At 47.4% G+C, this 19,813-nt stretch overlaps 1 protein-coding gene across 3 annotated transcripts in view; it reads right to left on the bottom strand.

The window, feature by feature from the left end:
- The window catches only part of TAF5L (TATA-box binding protein associated factor 5 like), an 88,913-nt gene that overhangs the window by 68,513 nt on the left and 587 nt on the right, over nucleotides 1-19,813 (bottom strand). For all 3 annotated transcript variants that reach the window (XM_063441247.1, XM_063441248.1, XM_063441249.1), the window contains exon 2: nucleotides 13,422-13,566. In XM_063441247.1, coding sequence (XP_063297317.1) covers nucleotides 13,422-13,566 — 145 coding nt within the window. The remainder of the gene's footprint in view (nucleotides 1-13,421; nucleotides 13,567-19,813) is intronic.

The raw sequence follows: 19,813 nt of genomic DNA, 5'->3' as shown, positions 1-19,813 counted from the left end.
GCTTCATACGACTGCTATTGCAGAACTCTCGACACCGATCACCATAGACGAAATTAACTTAGCCATATCCTCTCTAAAAAGCAATAAAGCCCCGGGCCCAGACGGCTATGAGGGAAGCTACTACAAAACTTTTAGAGAGGAACTACTCCCTCACATGGAAACCCTATTCCGGGACCTCATGAACGGAGCAGCCCCCACCGAAGACATGACACAAGCCAACATCATACTCCTACCCAAACCAGACAAGGACCACACCCAACCAGAGGTATATAGACCAATATCACTCATAAATCACGACAGCAAAATACTAGCCAAAATTCTGGCCACACGGCTCAATCCACACCTGACACACTTAATCCACGCAGACCAGGTAGGGTTCATCCCCAACAGGCAACTATTCGAAAACACCAGGCGAAACAGACACTATCTGGACGCTCACCGCAGCCAAAACACTGTCCCTAGTCCTCTCCTTAGACACCGAAAAAGCGTTTGACCGCGTGAACTGGCGCTACATGTTCACCCTCTTGGACCACCTACACATTCCCCCTTCATACATAACAGCAGTTCGTGCACTATATACAAACGTCACGGCACAAATAATGATAACAGGGGCACACAGCCCTCACTTTGACATAAGCAATGGCACCCGACAAGGTTGCCCACTTTCCCCTTTACTATTTGCGCTCACCCTCGAACCCCTCCTCCAAGCAATCAGAGAACACCCAGAAATAACAGGAGCCACGATAGGAAGCCAGGAATTTCTGGTCTCAGGGTACGCGGACGATGTACTCCTCACCTTAACCAACCCTATCCCCTCCATGCAAGCTCTACTGCCCCTCCTCCAGACGTATGGGGAGCTATCTGGATACAAAGTCAACATGGGGAAATCCAGCTCCCTCCCATTACATCTTACACAATCGGCCATACACCAAATCGCATCAGAGTACCACATTCACATATCGACCACCTCACTCACATACCTCGGTATAAAGCTACCGGCAGACCCTACAATGCTATACAGCCTAAACTACACACCGCTCATAGCCAAACTCATTAAGGACATGGAGTCATGGACGGACAAGCCAATATCGTGGATAGGGAGGATCCACTCGATCAAGATGAATGTCCTACCCCGCATCCTATTCCTATTTCAAGCCCTGCCCATACCAGTCACTAAACAAGACCTAATACCACTCCAGCGGACAATAGACCGCTTCATATGGCAAAACAAAAGGCACAGAGTAGCCCGCAACATACTTTACCGCCCCAAACCGAGAGGAGGCTTGGGACTCCCCCACCTCTACTTCTACTACTTAGCAGCCCAACTATCCCAAATAGCGATGTGGCACACCCCCCCCAGATACCAGAAGGTGGGTGGACCTCGAATCAGCACTCATGCAATCAGATCTCCCGCAATTCTACATTTGGACACCCAGGGAAAGCAGGGCACTCCCCAGAACAACATGCCCAGCCATCACTAACTCCATTCACTTGTGGGACAAAACGGCCATAAAATACGGTTTGACAACCACCACCTCCCCCCTCACCCCAATATTAAGAAACAGGGCCTTCACCCCGGGTATGCGACCCAGGGACTTTAAAGGCCTTGAAAGAGCGGGCCTCCAAAGGGTCCACCACCTATACGTAGGAGACACAATAGTCCCCTTTGCAGACCTACAAACCAGAACTACCCTAACTCCAGCCGACTTTTTCGGTATATCCAACTGCGTCACTACGCCACCCTAGAGACCGTGAAAAGAGCCGCTAAAACCAAACAGACCTTCTTTGAAAAGATCTGTCACGCAGAACGATACCAACAGGGCATGATCTCACAGTTGTACTCCCACCTCTGCGCCTCCACCCAAGAATGGGGAACTCTCCACTACACTGATAGGTGGGAATCTGACTTAGGGGAGACCTTAGAAGGCACTGACTGGCAGGATATATGGGAGGCAAATACTAAAACCTCAATATGTGTTACAATGCAGGAACATTCCTATAAAACAATGCTCCGGTGGTACACCACCCCGGTGCAACTCTACCACATGAAAAAGACACCCAATGACCTCTGCTGGCGCAATTGCGGTGAAAAAGGGACGTATGTCCACATGTGGTGGACTTGCCCCAAGCTAAAACCCTATTGGACGGCAATCCAAGCATTGATCTCTCAAGTCATAGACAGACATATTGCATTAAACCCTTGGACCTTTCTCCTAGCCAGGCCTGTAGATGACTGGCCCAGGTCGGTCCAACGCCTGCTCAACAAAATTACCCTAGCAGCCAGAAGGGCCCTGGCCCAAACATGGTTAAAGCCAGACCCTCCCCCAATATCCACGGTTATATCCAAAATCAAAGACTGTCATCTCATGGATGACCTTACGGCCAGATTACGTGGCTCCACAAAAGCATTTGCCAAGACATGGGAACTATGGGAAGACTACCTAAATAGATAGGTTCCACAACCAGACTGATCTACTGCCATGATCGGACTGGTGACCAGGATGCACCCCATCCCCCATCCCACTCGACCACCATGGGTCCGGGATACCGGTACCCCGGCCCAGGTCTTTTACAAAGTTATGTTCTGTTTTCACATGTTTTGTTTTGCTTTATTTTTATGTTACTAAAACGATAATACTTGGTACAGGACACAGGCACGCAATTGAGAGCTGCCCTACTTTGGGCTCATGTATTAATGTATCAGCAAACTGTGTAACCATAACCCAACGGTATATGGGGCTCTTGCATGAGCCAAATCATACAAGCCTTACTTTGTGTCATTGCAAAATATCACGTGTTTTGTCTTGTTTTGTTTTACTTTGTTACCAAAACGATGACACTTGGAACGGGACACAGGCGCGCAATTGAGAGCTGCCCTACCTGGGGCTCATGTATTAATGTTTCAGCAAGCTGCGTAATCATGTCCCAACGGTACATGGGACCCCTGCATGAGCCAGGTCATGCAGGTCTGGCTTTGTGTCATTGCAAAATAACACGTGTTCTGTTTTTATGTTACTAAAACGATGATACTTGGTACAGGACGCATGTACGCAAATGAGAGCTGCCCTTCTTTGGGCTCATGTATTAATGTTTCAGCAAACGGTGTAACCATAACCCAACGAAATGTGGAGCTCTTGCATGAGCCAAACTGTGCTAGTCTTGTCTTGTCTTGTGTCATCGCAAAATAAAGAATTAAAAAAAAAAAAAAAAAAAGAAGCGGCAAACGCACTGGACGAACCGATTAGTATCGAGGAGATGGCCGCGGCTCTGAAGAGCACCAAAATGGGCAAAGCGCCGGGACCAGACGGTTTTTCCACAGGATATTACAAACGCTTCTCCTCAATCCTCCTACCTAGGCTGACGACAGCGGTTAACTCCATCACTGGGGGGGACGATTTGGAACGGAATCTCTAGCTACCACCATCACAATTCTACTCAAACCCGGGAAGGACCCCAAACAGTGCAGCAGCTACCGGACAATATCCCTGCTGAACATGAATACAAAATTGCTTACGAAGGTGTTAGCAACTAGGATACAATGCGTGCTGCCGAGTCTGATCCATGCGGATCAAACGGGGTTTACACCGGGGAGAGGGGCCCGGGACAGTACCCCACGCCTCTTTTCCGTACAACACAGAGCTCAGGAGACACGGGATAAAATCTTATTACTTTCCACAAACGCTGAAAAAGCTTTTGACCGTGTCAACTGGTCATACATGAACACACTACGGGCCATGGGAATAGGACTGTGACAAACTGCCATTTGCCACTGGGCATTGGAGAGGACTTATTGCTAGCCTCCTGCGACTATGGCCCTACAGTTCAAACCTGTTATTTTCCCTGCTGAAAGGTTTATTTGTGCCTTTCTGAGGACTGTTAAAGCCATGCTACCCCAGATAGCTATGCCATGGAGCCCAGCCGTATACTGAAAGACTGTATGAAAGACTTTGGCTCCATGGCGATTGAACTGTATGTATTTTTATGTCTTGTTTTGTCCTTTGTCTGCCATGTGGCTAATGGAGTTTTGCCTCTGTCCTTGGAGATAATTGGATTACTTCTCAATTTTCTCCAGGATAGAAGACTCTGAAACTGGTTTGGGCTGGAAATCCATGCTGGCAGTGGGTTTTTAAAAATACTTTTGCTAACTTTTGAATCCCTGGTCTGATTCGTGCCATTTTTTAAAGGGACACTATAGTCACCTGAACAACTTCAGCTTAGTGAGGTTGTTCAGGTGAGTGCTACAGCTCCCTGCAGCCTTTTTCTTGTAAGCACTGCATTTTCTGAGAAAATGCAGTGTTTACATTGGAAGCTAGGAACACCTCTTGTTGCAGTCAATCAGACGGCAACCAGAGGGACTTCCTAGTTCAGAGGCCCTAAAAAGGCCTCACGTCGGACGTATTCACGCATGGGTGAACACTTCAGACGGGCTATCAGCACACAAAGCACTGTGAACGCGCTTTGTGTGCTGAGGCTGTCAGCACTGCTGTGGGAGTGGCTTCAGCTGACAGCTGAAGACCGAACCCACAGGGACTCTTTCTGGCCACAATAGTGGTTGAAGCGGGGGAGGGGGGGGGGGGGAGGGGAAGACCTACTCCCCTTTCCCCCCTCCCCCCCTGTGCGGCAGGTGGGGGCCCTAAAATTAACAATAAGGGGGGGACCTACTGCCCCCCCGGCCCCCACCCCTGAGCGGTGGGTGGGGGACCTACTGTCCCCCCCCAGCCCCCACCCCTGAGCGGTGGGTGGGGGCCCTAGTTAACCCCCCCCCCCCCCAAAAAAAATTGTATCTCCCTACCTACCCCCCTCACCCTAAAAATAATGAGGGGGGGGGACCTTTAACTAAAAACCTGTTTAAAAAAAAAAAAAAAAAGAGAAAAACAACTTACCATTCGATGTTTTCTTTCTTCTAAAATCTTTTCTTCAGCCCCAAAAAAGGCCAAATAAAAAGCCATAATAACCGACGCAATAAAAAAAAATAAAAAAAACGAGCGCAAAAAAAAAAAAACACAATCCATGTTCACCCATGGAGGGCTCCGCGCAGACTGAGCTTTGCAGGGCGGGGGAAGGCTTATAAAGCCTTGCCACGCCCTGCAGTTAGGCTAACACTCTGATTGGCTGGTTTAAGCCAATCAGAGTGCTCTGTCATTTTACACAGCGTGGGAAAACTCTTTGGAAAGCGCTGAGTTTCTTCATAGGGCGGCTGTCAATGCCGCTTTATGAATAACGCTTCTCTGTGATAAGCGTCCTATTGGGCCCCGCGATTTCGTCATTTTGACAAAAAAGGGGGCGCGGCATGGCTGGGAGCTCAGCGCTGGAACGGAGGTAAGTTTTTAATATAAAAAAGCATCGAAAATGATTTTTTATATTTGAAAGTTCATATACAAGCAAGAAGGAAGGCTGGGGGACCTGTCTTTCTTGCTTTTATATGTTGACTATAGAGTCCCTTTAATATGTTGTTCCCCTGAATGGATTGATTATGAAAATGTATTTGTGACATGTATATTTTAGAAGTTATAGAAATGTATAAGTTCTAGCTTGGAGATAACTGAGTATATACAGTAGGAAACTCAATTATCTCCCAAGCAGAGGGGAGGGAATATGTGGGATGTAACCGATATGTGATTGGTTAATGCCCAATTGCCTGTGGGCGCCTCCCTTGCAGGGGAGCACTGCATAAAAGCAGAGTACCTGTCAGTAAACCAGATCTTCTTGACCCTCAATACGTAGCCTTGTCTCGTTATTGGAGGGAACTGCTATATCACACTGGGGACTGCTATGCTCTGCATACTCCCTTGAGCTTTTATCACTTTTAAGAACTTGTTCCTGTTACGCTCTCCTGGAGGAGAAGTATTTCCCACACTGTCCTGAATGCTGGAGGTTCATTCAGGGCGGAAGGAAGACGTCGGCGGTTAAGCTACGGCGGTTTTGGAGTCTACGGTGCTTGTGGTCCTCGGTGCAAGCTAGGAAGCGTCCATCAACGGAAGGCGTCCGTTACAAGGACACAATATGATGACGTGGATATCGGCCTTGTACGATACACCTCACGCAGCGGTCCGAGTGAACGGGGCCCTAACGCCAAGCTTTGAGATCAACAACAGAACAAGACAGGGGTGCCCCCTGTCACCACTACTGTTCGCAATGACACTGGAACCGTTGCTGCAAACGAGCTGACAGAACCCAGATATTACGGGGTACACATGGAAGGACACGGAACACAAAGTGGCCGCTTATGCGGACGACCTTCTCTTCTTTATCTCTAATCCACGGATCATGATACCATGCCTGCTCCTAGAATTTGAAAAATTTGGAAAAATCTTGGGATTCAAACTTAATCTATCGAAATGTGAAGTGGTTAATATAACCTTCCAGATGGAAGAATACACGGAATTGGGAGCCACCTTCCCGTTTCAATGGTGCGTGGGGAAGATGAAATATCTAGGCATATGGATAACTACGAATCCGCAAGAGCTCTACCGACATAACTTTGCAATCATCCTCCAGCAGATAACCCTAGACCTTGACAAATGGAGATACCCGCACATTACATGGCAATATCACTGGTGCCGCCGACAACCCTGAAAATCGGCAATCATACGATACGTCTGGAGAGTAGAAAGGTCCAGATTGCGACACAAAATACTTTGCCTAACTAGACTTGGGGAGGCCTGGCACTCCAAGACTTCAAGCGGTACCATCAAGCCACCACGATGCAACGAATTCTGGAGTGGCACGCAGCTGACTCCCCAAAGCAATGGGTGACTCTGGACAGAGGAGACTCACAGGCCAAACTTAAAGCGGCGGTGTGGCAAGGGGGATCGGGACGTCGCAAAGGCGGAGGAACCGGGAACCTGGTGACACAGACACTGATGACATGGGAAAAATACACATGTCTCGCCGATCCCTAGCCCCCTGCTCCCTATCACTTCCAACCTGGACATGGGGGGGGGGGGGGGGGGGGAGGCATCCCGGCCTGGATATTCCTGGAGGAGAGGGAATAAATCCCGATTCACACAGCTCTCAATGAAGGAACAATACGACCCCTACGCGAATTAATGGCCGATAGACCTAGTAGGCCAATGGCGTCCCTCTGACATATGAACTATTATGAATCGCTCCCGTACAAAGAACAACTACATAGAGACCTGGTTCGAGGACCTATCCAATCGAGGAACCACACTCGAAAAGGCAGTATCACAACTCTACCAGCACCTACTGGTGGGAGCCACCACGAATAATCACACCTTCAAAAGACAATGGGAAGACCAACTAGGAGAACCAATATCGCCATCAAAGTGGGACACCGCGCTCCTGTGGCAACACTAGAGTTCCTCCAGTTCCCACTACCAAGAAGTCAATTATAAACTAATTTCCATGTGGTACAGAACGCCAGTCGCCTTACACAGGATATTTCTGACGGCATCCCCAACATGTTGGAGATGTCAAGAAGAAAGAGGGACGGTATTACACCTGTGGTGGGACTGCAGAATCATTACCCCATACTGGGGACGAATTCGATCAGAAATCAAGACAATTCTGGGGGATGACACCGAATGGTCCGAGGAACTGGCCCTCCTCTATATCACCTCTCAGTCCATATCTGGATACAAGCAGTCTATACAACGCCACCTATTGAACGCAGCCAAGGCCCTTATCCCTGTGTACTGGAAACAGAGACCCCCACAGTTGAGGAATGGCACCATAGGGTCGGAGACATACAATTGGCGGAAGCACTGCAGGCATCTCTAATGGGTCGAGAGGCCAGGCACGCGGAGATGTGGCAGCCGTGGTTCGTGTATAAGGCTAGAGGACAATAAACAACCCGTGTGCAGCGCAAGGGCGTGGGGCAGGGGGTTGGGAATCGACACATAACACCTCACGTTAGCACTTCCGGAAATATGATCATCCTAATACTAGGGGGATAGCCCCGAGGATAGCAATCTCAACATCAGAGACCCAAGCGGGACACACCGTTTCTCACATGGCCCTAGAATCTACTTGCCTCGAGTGGCGCACGAGGGGAGATACTGATACAAACAATACTCCAACCTTCTATATCGCTTGACACCATTCTGATTCCTCTCACCAACTAACAGATATCTAACACAGGCATTGTCACGCATATTCTAACCAGAGGAAAACAGGCACCCATGTATAAGATGACATACCCTAACCGTGGGATCACGGTATTTATACTCACCCATACACACTGCAGTGGACAGACGTTTCGACACAATACTATATCTTATGCATGACGATGGTATGAAAATGAAAGATATGTCAAAATACTGGTAGCCTATTTACAGATAATCATAAGGTGTGAACATGTACTGAAGCTACGTTTGTTCCTACTAAAGGCCTGCGAGCCTAACTTTCCTGTTATATTTTCCATACATGTATTATTTATAAAAAATAAAAAAACACATAATGCAACAAAGTAATTGAGCACTGCTACACGGAATGATGTTTTATTATCAACATGTTTGACACTGAACTTGAATTGTATCTCCTCAATTGTTTTCCATGACGGCCAGCGAGCCGAACTTTCATGTTATCTTACAACCAAAAAAAAAAAAAAAAAAAAAAAAAAAAGCTATGGAAACAGGCTTTTCCAAGTCGTAGTTTACTAAAAGACGTGAACTACGCACTAGTTCTTTTGACTTATGGAAAGCTGAAGCACATTCTACTGTCGTTTACTCTCTAGAAGACTATGTAAAGGGTACAGGACATGAGCTAAATTTGGCAAAAAACGGTTGTAATAATTTAACAGACCAAGATAGGACCTTAGTTGTGTCACATTTTGTGGAGTTGGAGCGTCCTGTAATGCCTTGACACCTTCTCATCTGTTGTATGCAGCCCATGTTTGTCAATTACATGAGCCCAAAATTCAAGACGATCCTGCATGAATTGGCATTTATCCAAATTCACTTTCAATCCATATTCCATAAGTCTTTGCAAAACTGCCTCTACATTCTGTTTATGTTCCTCCTCTGATTTGCCCCTCACCAGCAGGTCATCTAACAGGCACTGTGTCCCAGGAATTCCAGCTAACAGCTTGTCCATTGTTCGCTGCCAGACAGCTGGCGCAGGTGAAATGACAAAAACCCATATGGTTATACCTGAATAGCCCCCGATGGGTATTAATCGTAAGTAGTGGTCGAGAATCTGGATGTACAGATCACTGTAGGTATGCATTTTTCAAGTCAATTTTGGTGAATTGCTGTCCACCTGCCAATGATGCAAAAATATCATCTACCCTAGGAAGGGGATACTTATCTATTTTAAGCAGTGTGTTAAGAGCCATGCGGAAATCCCCACAAATCCGTATCTCCCCATTTCGTTTTCTCACAGGAACAATGGGCGAAGCCCACTGACTATTGTGAACCCGGGAGATGATATTCAGTTCCTCTAATCTCCTCAATTCTGCCTCCACTCCAGCCCTTCGAGCAAAAGGCACACTTCTTGCATTAAAAAAATTTCGGTGTTGGTACAGACAGCCTGAAAAACGGCACCAAAAACGCTTTTTACCGCACCCGAAAGCCTGATCCACTTACCAGACGTTGACAACAACGATATGGGACGAAAGAAAAAGAATCTTAAGCCGGAAAAGCAGAGACTGGGCATGAACATTGGTGACTTGTGGCGCCAGGCCCAGAGCGGCATGGATCCTAAAATGGCCGACTTCTCGGACAATGACACAGATCTCTGACGACCTCTCCCTAGGAATGGCAGCGGGATTCCCGCAGGAGCAGAGGCCCCTAGGGCACTCCACCTCTCACCCAACCTCGGCCCCTGCAACAACAGCGATCATGAAAGATCTGCTCGCAGACCTCCAGCGCACACTCCAGGCAGATATGGCCCACCTCCGAAAGGACTTACTAGGCCTCACCACCCGCATGGGTGCACTTGAAACAGACACGCGCCAAAATGCCCGACAGACGGCTCAATTCCAGACAGTCCAAGAACTGCAGCAACAGCAGGCAAACACAGACCTGCGTTTTGCAGTGATGGAGGACCAGAGGCGAAGATCAAACATCAAAATCAGAGGAATAACAGAAAACACGCCGGAGACAGAGCTGCCTCACCTGGTCCGGCGACTTCTCACGGCACTACTGCCACCTAAGCAGGCTAAACTGGTGGGTCTGGAGGGGATATTCCGCCTACGAAAAGCGGCAAACGCACCAATCTCAGCACCGAGAGACCTCCTGGTCAAGTTCCAAAGCGGCAAGGACAAAGCAGCCGTCATGGCCGCAGTAAGGAACCACTCACCATACACATTTGAAGGCCTGTCGCTCACGTTTTACGCCGACATATCTGGCGGTACCATGGCATGGAGAAGATCGTTCCAACCCTTTACCACGCTTCTCCGGTCCAAAGGCATAACGTACAGGTGGAAAATACAGCGTGCGCTGGAGATACTACATGGCACTACAACTCATTCAGTCCGGGACTATCAAGAAGTACGGGCCCTTCTCCCCACTCTGGGTCTACCTGAGGACGCTCTGACCGCGGCACAAGCATGCCCACAAACAACGACAACCCACACCTGGAACCCGGCAACAGTAACCCCGTTCAAGCCTCGGGGAGAGACTTCCGCAACATACGCCGAGACCACTACCTGAACCTCCCCAGAAGGACAGCAGAACGAGCACACACTTAATCCGGCAACGGATCTTACGAACTTACCAGTCGCACCCCCCTATATAATATTTACCGTATATAATGCTTTACATTGCATTTCTTGATCTTTGTATAAGGTTGTTTTTGTTTTCCTTCCACGTTTTAAATTGTTCTCCTGCTCATGTGTTTGCCTGGGCGTTGGGGTGGCCCCCGCTGCCCCTGTGTGTGGGGCCTGCGGCAGGCTTGTCCCGGGCCCTGCACACAGGGGCTGCGGAGTGGTGAGCATCCACGTACAAGAAGGGCAACGGACTATCAGCAGTATCCTCTAAGGGACCTAACTTGTCTTCAGCCAACCTATTACTTATTGTCTATTTCCTGGCTTGCATCCCTATACAGCACTGCAGCCTTGTATGACAGCATGAAAGCGTGGACTCCCCTACTATATCCAGGGGACAGTACTCCACACACCTAGCAGGTACCCCCCCCCAACCTGATGACTTAGATGCCATATACCACCCTAGACAGCTGTACCCTGTGCCATAGTATACATAACCTTACAACACCTAGCGTGCAACATCAAGATCAGTTAGCGCTGTTATGCCTAGGGATGCACATTAGATTGCGCTCTTTTTTTTCTTTTTCTTTTCCAATCAACCCAACAACTAGGGCACACCTCAGATGTTCAAGCGGGTGACACTAGCACCTCACAAAACGTCAGTCTGTTCACCAGCGTCCACACTTCGTTTGCCATACCTTATAACTAACATGTTTGACTTAACTATTGTTGAAACTACGTTAAAATATAAAAAGTGCTATGTTTCGATAAGCCACACAACTGTTTATAACTGTAGACCTAACAACTGGCAATAGCTGTTGTGGCATTGCTGGTAGCGTTGTATTTATCATGCACAACAAAATAAAGAATAAAAAAAAAAAAAAAAAAAATATTTCGGTGTTGCTCCTTCCTTTAATTCTAAGGAAACTTGTTGTCCCTTTACAGTCCCTAATTGGCCATCAAACACTGGTGCATACTTTTCATGTAATTCCCTAATCCAGTCAAGTCTGGTCTGATTTTCATTCAACACATGACATGGATACTTATGCACTTGAGGCATCCCGAGAGCCATTATCCACTCCCTACCAAAAAGTGGAGGTCCTCCATTCTCTAAGATATAGAGAGGTAGTTTCTTCTTACACTTGTTGAATGTAACTGTGACTGTCACACAACCCATTGGTGTGAACTGCTCTTTAGAATATGTCTGCAGTCTCACTGTTGTCTGAATTATTGGCCTATGTATTTTAAGGCGTTTCCAATCTGTCAAAGAAATCACTGCTGCACCTGTGTCCAAATCAATAGTCAGTTCCTTTCCATTTACAACAACCTGGACTGTGAATGCAGCCAGATTAGAACCCATTTTATATATTTTTCAATTTCGGACAGGAAATTGTTCATCCGAATCCTCAGAAGACTCCTGCATTTGTACTCTATAGGCATTCTTTGCTCTCCCTCAAGCGATTACTGCCTCTCTGCGCTGTGGAATTACACTCTTTGTAGGTGGCCCATTTTACCACAAGCATGACACTTGGCATCCTTGAATCTGCATGTAGTTGCAACATGTGTAGCAGCTCCGCAGCAATAACATTTGTAATGTGAATGTTCCTGTTTTGAATGTCTCTATCCCTGTGGTATACTCCGTGCTCTAGCATCTAATTTTAAAACGTCTACCTCTGCCTCCTGTGTGTTGTCCAGTCTGCTGCGTAATAGATTAGCATCCTTAGAGGCTTGTTCTATAATGCTTGCCATTTTCATTACCTTTTTAAATGTTAAATCTTCTTCTGTAAGCAGTCTCCTTAGAACTGCATCACTTGCAAGGCCCATTACAAACTGGTATCGCAGAGCAGTGGGCAGGTAGTCCCCAAAACAGCAGGTGCTGGCAAGTTTCCGTAACGCAATGGCATATGCTGAAACTGATTCACCAGGCTCTTGTCTTCTTTTATAGAATTTAAATCTCTCTGCTATCTCTAGTGGTTTTGGTTGGAAATGGCTAGTTAACAGAGTAATCAAGCTTGCCAATGGCTTGCTGGCAGGTTTCTCTGGGTGCAAGAGGCTCCTTAGCGTATCATACGTTCTGGCTCCTATAACTGTTAGGAAAACAGCGACCTGTTTATTGTCAGGAATATCATTAGCTGTGAAATATTGTTCAAGCCTTTCAACCCAAGAGGCCCATAAATTTGAGTCAGGATCAAAGTCCTTTATAGTGCCAATGGCTGCCATGTCAGTTAGCGTTCGACAGCCCCGTCACCACTGTGATGTTTTGTACAAATGAGCCAATAATTGCTGTATAACGAAGTACTCACTTTATTGATACATATATAACAGGATCTTCATATTGCAGCCTTGTTACACAGGGTTTCTGCAGCCGCCATTTCAAATCCCTGGAACATTCCACCAACAGGAAGTAAAGAACCAAAAGAAAGTAAGTGTATCATTCAAAGCCAACAACAGCCCAACGCCCATACAACACACACACACACACACACACACACGGAAGTAACAGGAGAACTTGACTGACTGAAAACCAGTGGGTGTATGTAACCATGTTAGTTTAGGTATATGGAGTATCGCTTTAATGTAAGGCTTGGGATGTAAGAAGAACTAGCAGCAGATTGAGGAGGGTAAAGTAAGCAGTAAAAAGGAAAAATCAAAGACGCAAGAACATGTGTATTCAGCATTCCCCTCCAAAGGACAGTACACCTAATAAGAGTCAAGTACAACTATATCATAATAATCCAACACTACAACATACCAGTCAGATTAGTTGCCATTTCCTCAGCAGTCTGGCTCAGACGCAATCCTTGCTTGAGGGACCCTTCCACATCTATGTAGTGTCGACGCTTTAGATAGCAAGTTAATGCCAACTGAATCTGCTCTGTGCGCACTCGCTTCATGGTCTGCAGTGAGAACAAAATTAAGTCATGTTTAACAAGGACCTCAATGTAATATTTTTGGTTCAAGTAAATCAACGTTTAAAATAATTTCCCAAAAATATGAAAGATTAAGGCAATGGTTTCTAAACATTTACAAAAAACCCACCCCCCCAAAAAAAACCTGCAGTTTTACTCACCGTAAATCCCATGGGACAAACATCTAAATTTAAAAATTAACATAAAAGTTCCTCCCCTAACAGGTATAAGACACCAACCTGCCATGGAACCTCAGTACGTCCCAATAAAACCTCAGACTTATTACTGCCCCATTGTTTGGGCATGAATCTCATGGAACTGAAATCGGATACAGAAACTCCCTAACACAGGTGGACTTCCATCATCGCCTGTGTTCGGTTCTATTCAATTGAGAAGGGCACTGTTCAGTGGGATCATTCATCTAGATGAAGGGAACAAGCTCCAGGTTAAGACTATTGACTGTTCAGTAGTTTGTTAGTTTTCAAACTACCTAACTATACCGACCACAACCCATGATTCTTTGGAACGGTTTTGGGTATGGGACCATGCCTGCGGTCGGTAAAATAAATGACTTCCAGGAAATTCCTGAACCTATCTGTGTGATTTTTGGATATGTTGGTTACCCAGATCAAGGCTATCAGGGGATATGTGTTTTGGGGTACTTTTTAGAACTGTATGGTTTTTCTGTGCTTGGAGATAATTGGATTAGAATTAGTACAGTTACTAATCTAATTATCTCCCAAGCAGAGGGGAAGGATTGTGTGTCATGTGTGGGAGTGCCTTACATTGTAAATTTGTTATTATTGGTTTGTAAGTTTGTGTCCCTATCCCAAGCAAAGTCCATGTGGGCATACCCACTTGCATAAAATACCAGTGTGGCTACCATTAAACAAGTTTTACTTCACCCTCAATACAGAGTTCTGTCACTTATTGTAGGAAACGGCTATAAAGCCATCACTACTAGCTCTTGTAAGAGCTTCACCGCTATACTCTCTTGGAGAAGAGGTTCACCCACTGGAAGCTGGATCCTGGTCTTGGGTCCAGGGTGGGTGGAGGATGGCGAGACCACAACCAAGCTGAGGCGGTTTGTGAGGTCTACAGTGCTTATGGTGTCTGGTGCGGTGCTTATGGTCCTCAGAGTCAGCTAGGAAGCATTGATTGACAGAGGTATCCAGTCAGTCCGTCACATGGATAAACTAAGAACTTTTTAAAGCCAGTATTGAAGAAAATGCAAGATTGTATCAGTAGAAGATCTTATGCAATGATGAGATATGCACCAATGAAGAAATGTCATTGTAACGGACCGTTTCACTCACAAGAGGATAAAAATCGTTTAGGCGATAATCGCCTTTTCCATAGACCAGCAATCACCAATCTCCCGAACTCCAAACTGTACGAATTCACCAACTCCCGAACTGGAAACACACAAACCCTGGAATCAGCCGAACAGGAAAAGCATACAATCCGCTTACACTCCTGGCAGTCAGCATACAATCCAATTCCCCCAATAACAAGACGACACTTCGTTTTGAGGGTCAAGCAGAGTCTGTTTTACTGAGGGCTACCTGCCCAGTATTTATGCAGGTCTCCCACCTGGTGGACACTCCCCTAAGGGACCAAATGGGAGACTGAAACAGCAGACAGACATGTATCATTTTAGTACATACAGCCACAATACTATCCCACAATGCATCCTGGCTTCCTCCCCTCTGTCCTGGGGATAATTAGAGAAGTAATTCAATTATCTCCCAGGACAGAGGCAGACTCCATTATGCACGTGGTGATACAAATACAGTATATCACTTTAAAATATACAATGGGACAAATGGTACAGAGAATATACATATTTAACATATCCCCAGATAGCTCAGGTCTGAGTGCACATTATTAGGTGAATGGCACTCAGACCACACGAATACAGCTTAATTGCCATGGAGCCAAAGTCTTTCCCATAGTCTTTCGCTACACGAATAGGCTCCATTTCATGGCTATCTGGGTTAAAACATTCACATAAAATAAACTACCGAATTAAAATGCATTCGCTCAATCCATACGAATTAGAACCAGGGGCTGGAGGTTCAGCGGTGCCTGCACGTAAAAGTGTCCGGGTTTGGTGCATGAAAGCCGGGCAGACAAGTGCTGGCTGCCTGGGGAGCTCCAGAACACCGCCATCGTGTGGCGGCTAAGTGTAACCGCGACCACCCAGTCACAATCAATTAGGCTGCGGTTAACCGCAGCTACTTGGTGGTCAATTGCTGGCACACGCTCGTTAGGCCGCGGCTTCAGGGAGGTTAACGGAGGGCACACTCCAGCTTCTGGGTGGCCCATTAACAGCGCCGGCTGGCTTCCCACGGCTCTGGGGAGGCTGAGAAACGGCTGTTTGTTCGGTAGATAGAATCTACCCAACGGCTGTGCAGAGAGGGAGAAATAAATCCTTCTGCACAGCAAAATTAACCCTTTAGCTGCCAGTCCATAATCCAAAGGCAGCAGGCGGGAAACCAGGCTCCTCCAGTTCACAGTTGCAAGGTTGGCTTCGCCACAGTCATCCAAATTTTCAAGTAGATAGAGAAGGTAGAGCTTCTGGTAGAATTTAGCAGCAACTTGTACCGCTCTTTCTTAATGCCCTTATTTTGCAGGATTAGCCGTGCAGCAGCAGCAGCAAAGCTGTCAATTTGAACATTTGCAACACCTCTACTGGAACCCCTTCGTTCTCCAAGAGATCTGTTGACACCGGAATTTCCCAATACTTCAAAACCAGCTTCGATTTGGCCAGTATGGGATTATGGCCAGCACCATTGCTGGTTCTATTTTCACCTTTTGCAGGATCACCGGGGGAAATATGTATGCAAGGCTGAAGTCCCACATGATTGACAGCTCATCCATGGGCATGTCTGCCTTGAAGAGGGAGGCAAATGTCATCACCTTTGCATTTGACCTTCTTGCCATTAGGTCAATTACAGGTAGACAGAATCTTTTCACTATTTGAGAAAAAAAATGACCGGATTCAGAGACCTTTCGTTCTGGGACCATTTTCATCTGCTCAAATAGTCTGCTATAATGTTGTCTATCCTCTGAATGTGAGTAGGGGACAGGTTGACTAGATGACTGATCCCAGGACACCTCATACCTCGTTTGTTCAGGTAAACCACTGTGTCATCTGAATAAAAACCATAATACCCATCGAACTTTTAAAAATCTAAAAATAAAAACCTGAGCGCCCCCAAAAAAATCCAATAAAAAATAAAAAACCCGGAGCTAAAAAATAAATCCATATTCACCCGGAGAGGGCACAGTGCAGACTGAGCTCCGCAGTGCAGTGAAAGGCTTATAAAGCCTTGCCCTACCCTGCAATTAGGCTCAGAACACTCTGGTTGACTTGGAATTCAATCAGAGTGTTGCCGTGGGTTACCACAGAAACGCTCTGACTTCTTGAGATCCCGAGAATCAGAGGAGCTGCAGACCTGATAGGAAGCCCACCGGTTAACCAAATTATCAATAAGGGGGGGGGGGGACCTACTGTCCCCCCCCCGGCCCCCACCCCTGAGCGGCGGGTGGGGGCCCTAAAATTATCAATAAGGGGGGGACCTATTGTCCCCCCCGGCCCCCACCCCTGAGCGGTGGGTGGGGGCCCTAAATACAAAGGGGGGGGGGACCCTAGTTAACCCTCCCCCCCCCCCCAAAAAAAATATCTCCCTACCTACCCCCCTCACCCTAAAAATAATGAGGGGGGACCATTAACTAAAAACCTGTAAAAAAAGAAAAAAATGAGATAAAATCAACTTACCATTCGATGTTTTCTTTCTTCTAAAATCTTCTTTCTTCAGCCCCAAAAAAGGCCAAATAAAAATCCATAATAACCGACGCAATTAAAAAAAAAAAAAAACGAGCGCAAAAAAAAATAATCCATCTTCACCCATGGAGGGCTCCGCGCAGACTGAGCTCCGCAGGGCGGGGGAAGGCTTATAAAGCCTTGCCAGGCCCTGCAATTATGCTAAGAACACTCTGATTGGTGGGTTTAAGCCAATCAGAGTGCTCTTTGTCATTTTACAAGCGTGGGAAAGTTCTTTGGAATTTTCCCACGCTTGTAAAATGACACAGAGCACTGTGATTGGATGGATTTAAAGCCATCCAATGACAGTGCTCTTTGTCATTTTACAAGCGTGGGAAAGTTCTTTGGAATTTTCCCACGCTTGTAAAATGACACAGAGCACTGTGATTGGATGGATTTCAAGCCATCCAATGACAGTGCTCTTTGTCATTTTACAAGCGTGGGAAAGTTCTTTGGAATTTTCCCACGCTTGTAAAATGACACAGAGCACTGTGATTGGATGGCTTGAAATCCATCCAATCACAGTGCTCTGTGTCATTTTACAAGCGTGGGAAAATTCCAAAGAACTTTCCCACGCTTGTAAAATGACAAAGAGCACTGTGATTGGATGGATTTCAAGCCATCCAATCACAGTGCTCTTTGTCATTTTACAAGCGTGGGAAAGTTCTTTGGAATTTTCCCACGCTTGTAAAATGACAAAGAGCACTCTGATTGGCTTAAACCCACCAATCAGAGTGTTCTTAGCCTAATTGCAGGGCGGGGCAAGGCTTTATAAGCCTTCCCCCGCCCTGCGGAGCTCAGTCTGCGCGGAGCCCTCCATGGGTGAAGATGGATTATTTTTTTTGCGCTCGGGTTTTTTTTTTTGTTTTATTCCGTCGGTTATTATGGATTTTTATTTGGCCTTTTTTGGGGCTGAAGAAAGAAGATTTTAGAAGAAAGAAAACATCGAATGGTAAGTTGTTTTTATCTTATTTTTTTTTTCTTTACAGGTTTTTAGTTAAAGGGTCCCCCCTCATTATTTTTAGGGTGAGGGGGGTAGGTAGGGAGATAAGTTTTTTTTTGGGGAGGGGGGGTGGGGGGGAGAGGGTTAACTAGGGTCCCCACCCCCTTTGTATTTAGGGCCCCCACCCACCGCTCTGGGGTGGGGGCCAGGCAATAGGTCCCCCCCTATTGATAATTTTAGGGCCCCCACCCACCGCTCAGGGGTGGGGGCCGGGGGGGGGGGCAGTAGGTCCCCCCCCTTATTGTGAATTTTAGGGCCCCCACCCGCCGCACAGGGGTGGGGGCCGGGGGGGGGGACAGTAGGTCCCCTCCCTATTGTGAATTTTAGGGCCCCCACCCACCGCTCAGGGGTGGGGGCCGGGGGGGGGGACAGTAGGTCCCCCCCCTTATTTTTTATTTTAGGGCCCCCACCCGCCGCACAGGGGTGGGGGCCGGGGGGGGGGGGACAGTAGCCCCCCCCCCTTATTGTGAATTTTAGGGCCCCCACCCGCCGCACAGGGGTGGGGGCCGGGGGGGGGGACAGTAGGTCCCCTCCCTATTGTGAATTTTAGGGCCCCCACCCGCCGCACAGGGGTGGGGGCCGGGGGGGGGCAGTATGTCCCCCCCTTATTTTTTATTTTAAGGCCCCCACCCACCGCACAGGGGTGGGGGCCGGGGGGGGACAATAGGTCCCCCCTTATTGATTATTTTAGGGCCCCCACCCGCCGCACAGGGGTGGGGGCCGGGGGGGCAGTATGTGCCCCCCTTATTTTTAGGGCCCCCACCCACCGCTCAGGGGTGGGGGCCGGGGGGGGGAGGAGAGTAGGTCCCCCCCCCCTTCAACCACTATTGTGGCCGGACAGCATCCCTGTGGGTTCGGGCTTCAGCTGTAGCCACGCCCACAGCAGTGCTGACAGGCTGTCAGCACACAAAGCGCGTTCACAGTGCTTTGTGTGCTGATAGCCCGTCTGATGCATTCACCCAGAATGCATCGGACGAGAGGCCTTTTTAGGGCCTCTGAACTCGGAAGTCCCTCTGGTGGCCGTCTGATTGACTGCAACAAGAGGTGTTCCAAGCTTCTAATGTAAACACTGCATTTTCTCAGAAAATACAGTGCTTACAAGAAAAAGGCTCCGGGTAGCTGTAGCACTCACCTAAACAACCTCATTAAGCTGAAGTTGTTCAGGTGACTATAGTGTCCCTTTAAATGCCTCCAGCGTCGCAGATGCGCTTCTAGTGGCTGTCCAGAAGACCCACTTCATTGAGCTGAAGTGGTCTGAGTGACTATAGTGTTAATTTTGTTTCAAATAATCCCTTTACACTGACACTTATCTATACACGACTGCCAGGCTATACAACCATATCCAACAACATTGCAGAACTAAGGGGAACAGGCACACTACACCCAGACCACTTCAATGAGAA

The sequence above is a fragment of the Pelobates fuscus genome, chromosome 2 (genome assembly GCF_036172605.1).
Source record: "Pelobates fuscus isolate aPelFus1 chromosome 2, aPelFus1.pri, whole genome shotgun sequence".
Lineage (NCBI taxonomy): Eukaryota > Metazoa > Chordata > Amphibia > Anura > Pelobatidae > Pelobates > Pelobates fuscus.
Note: the sequence above shows the minus strand (reverse complement) of the source record. Positions and strands in the feature narration are given on the sequence as shown.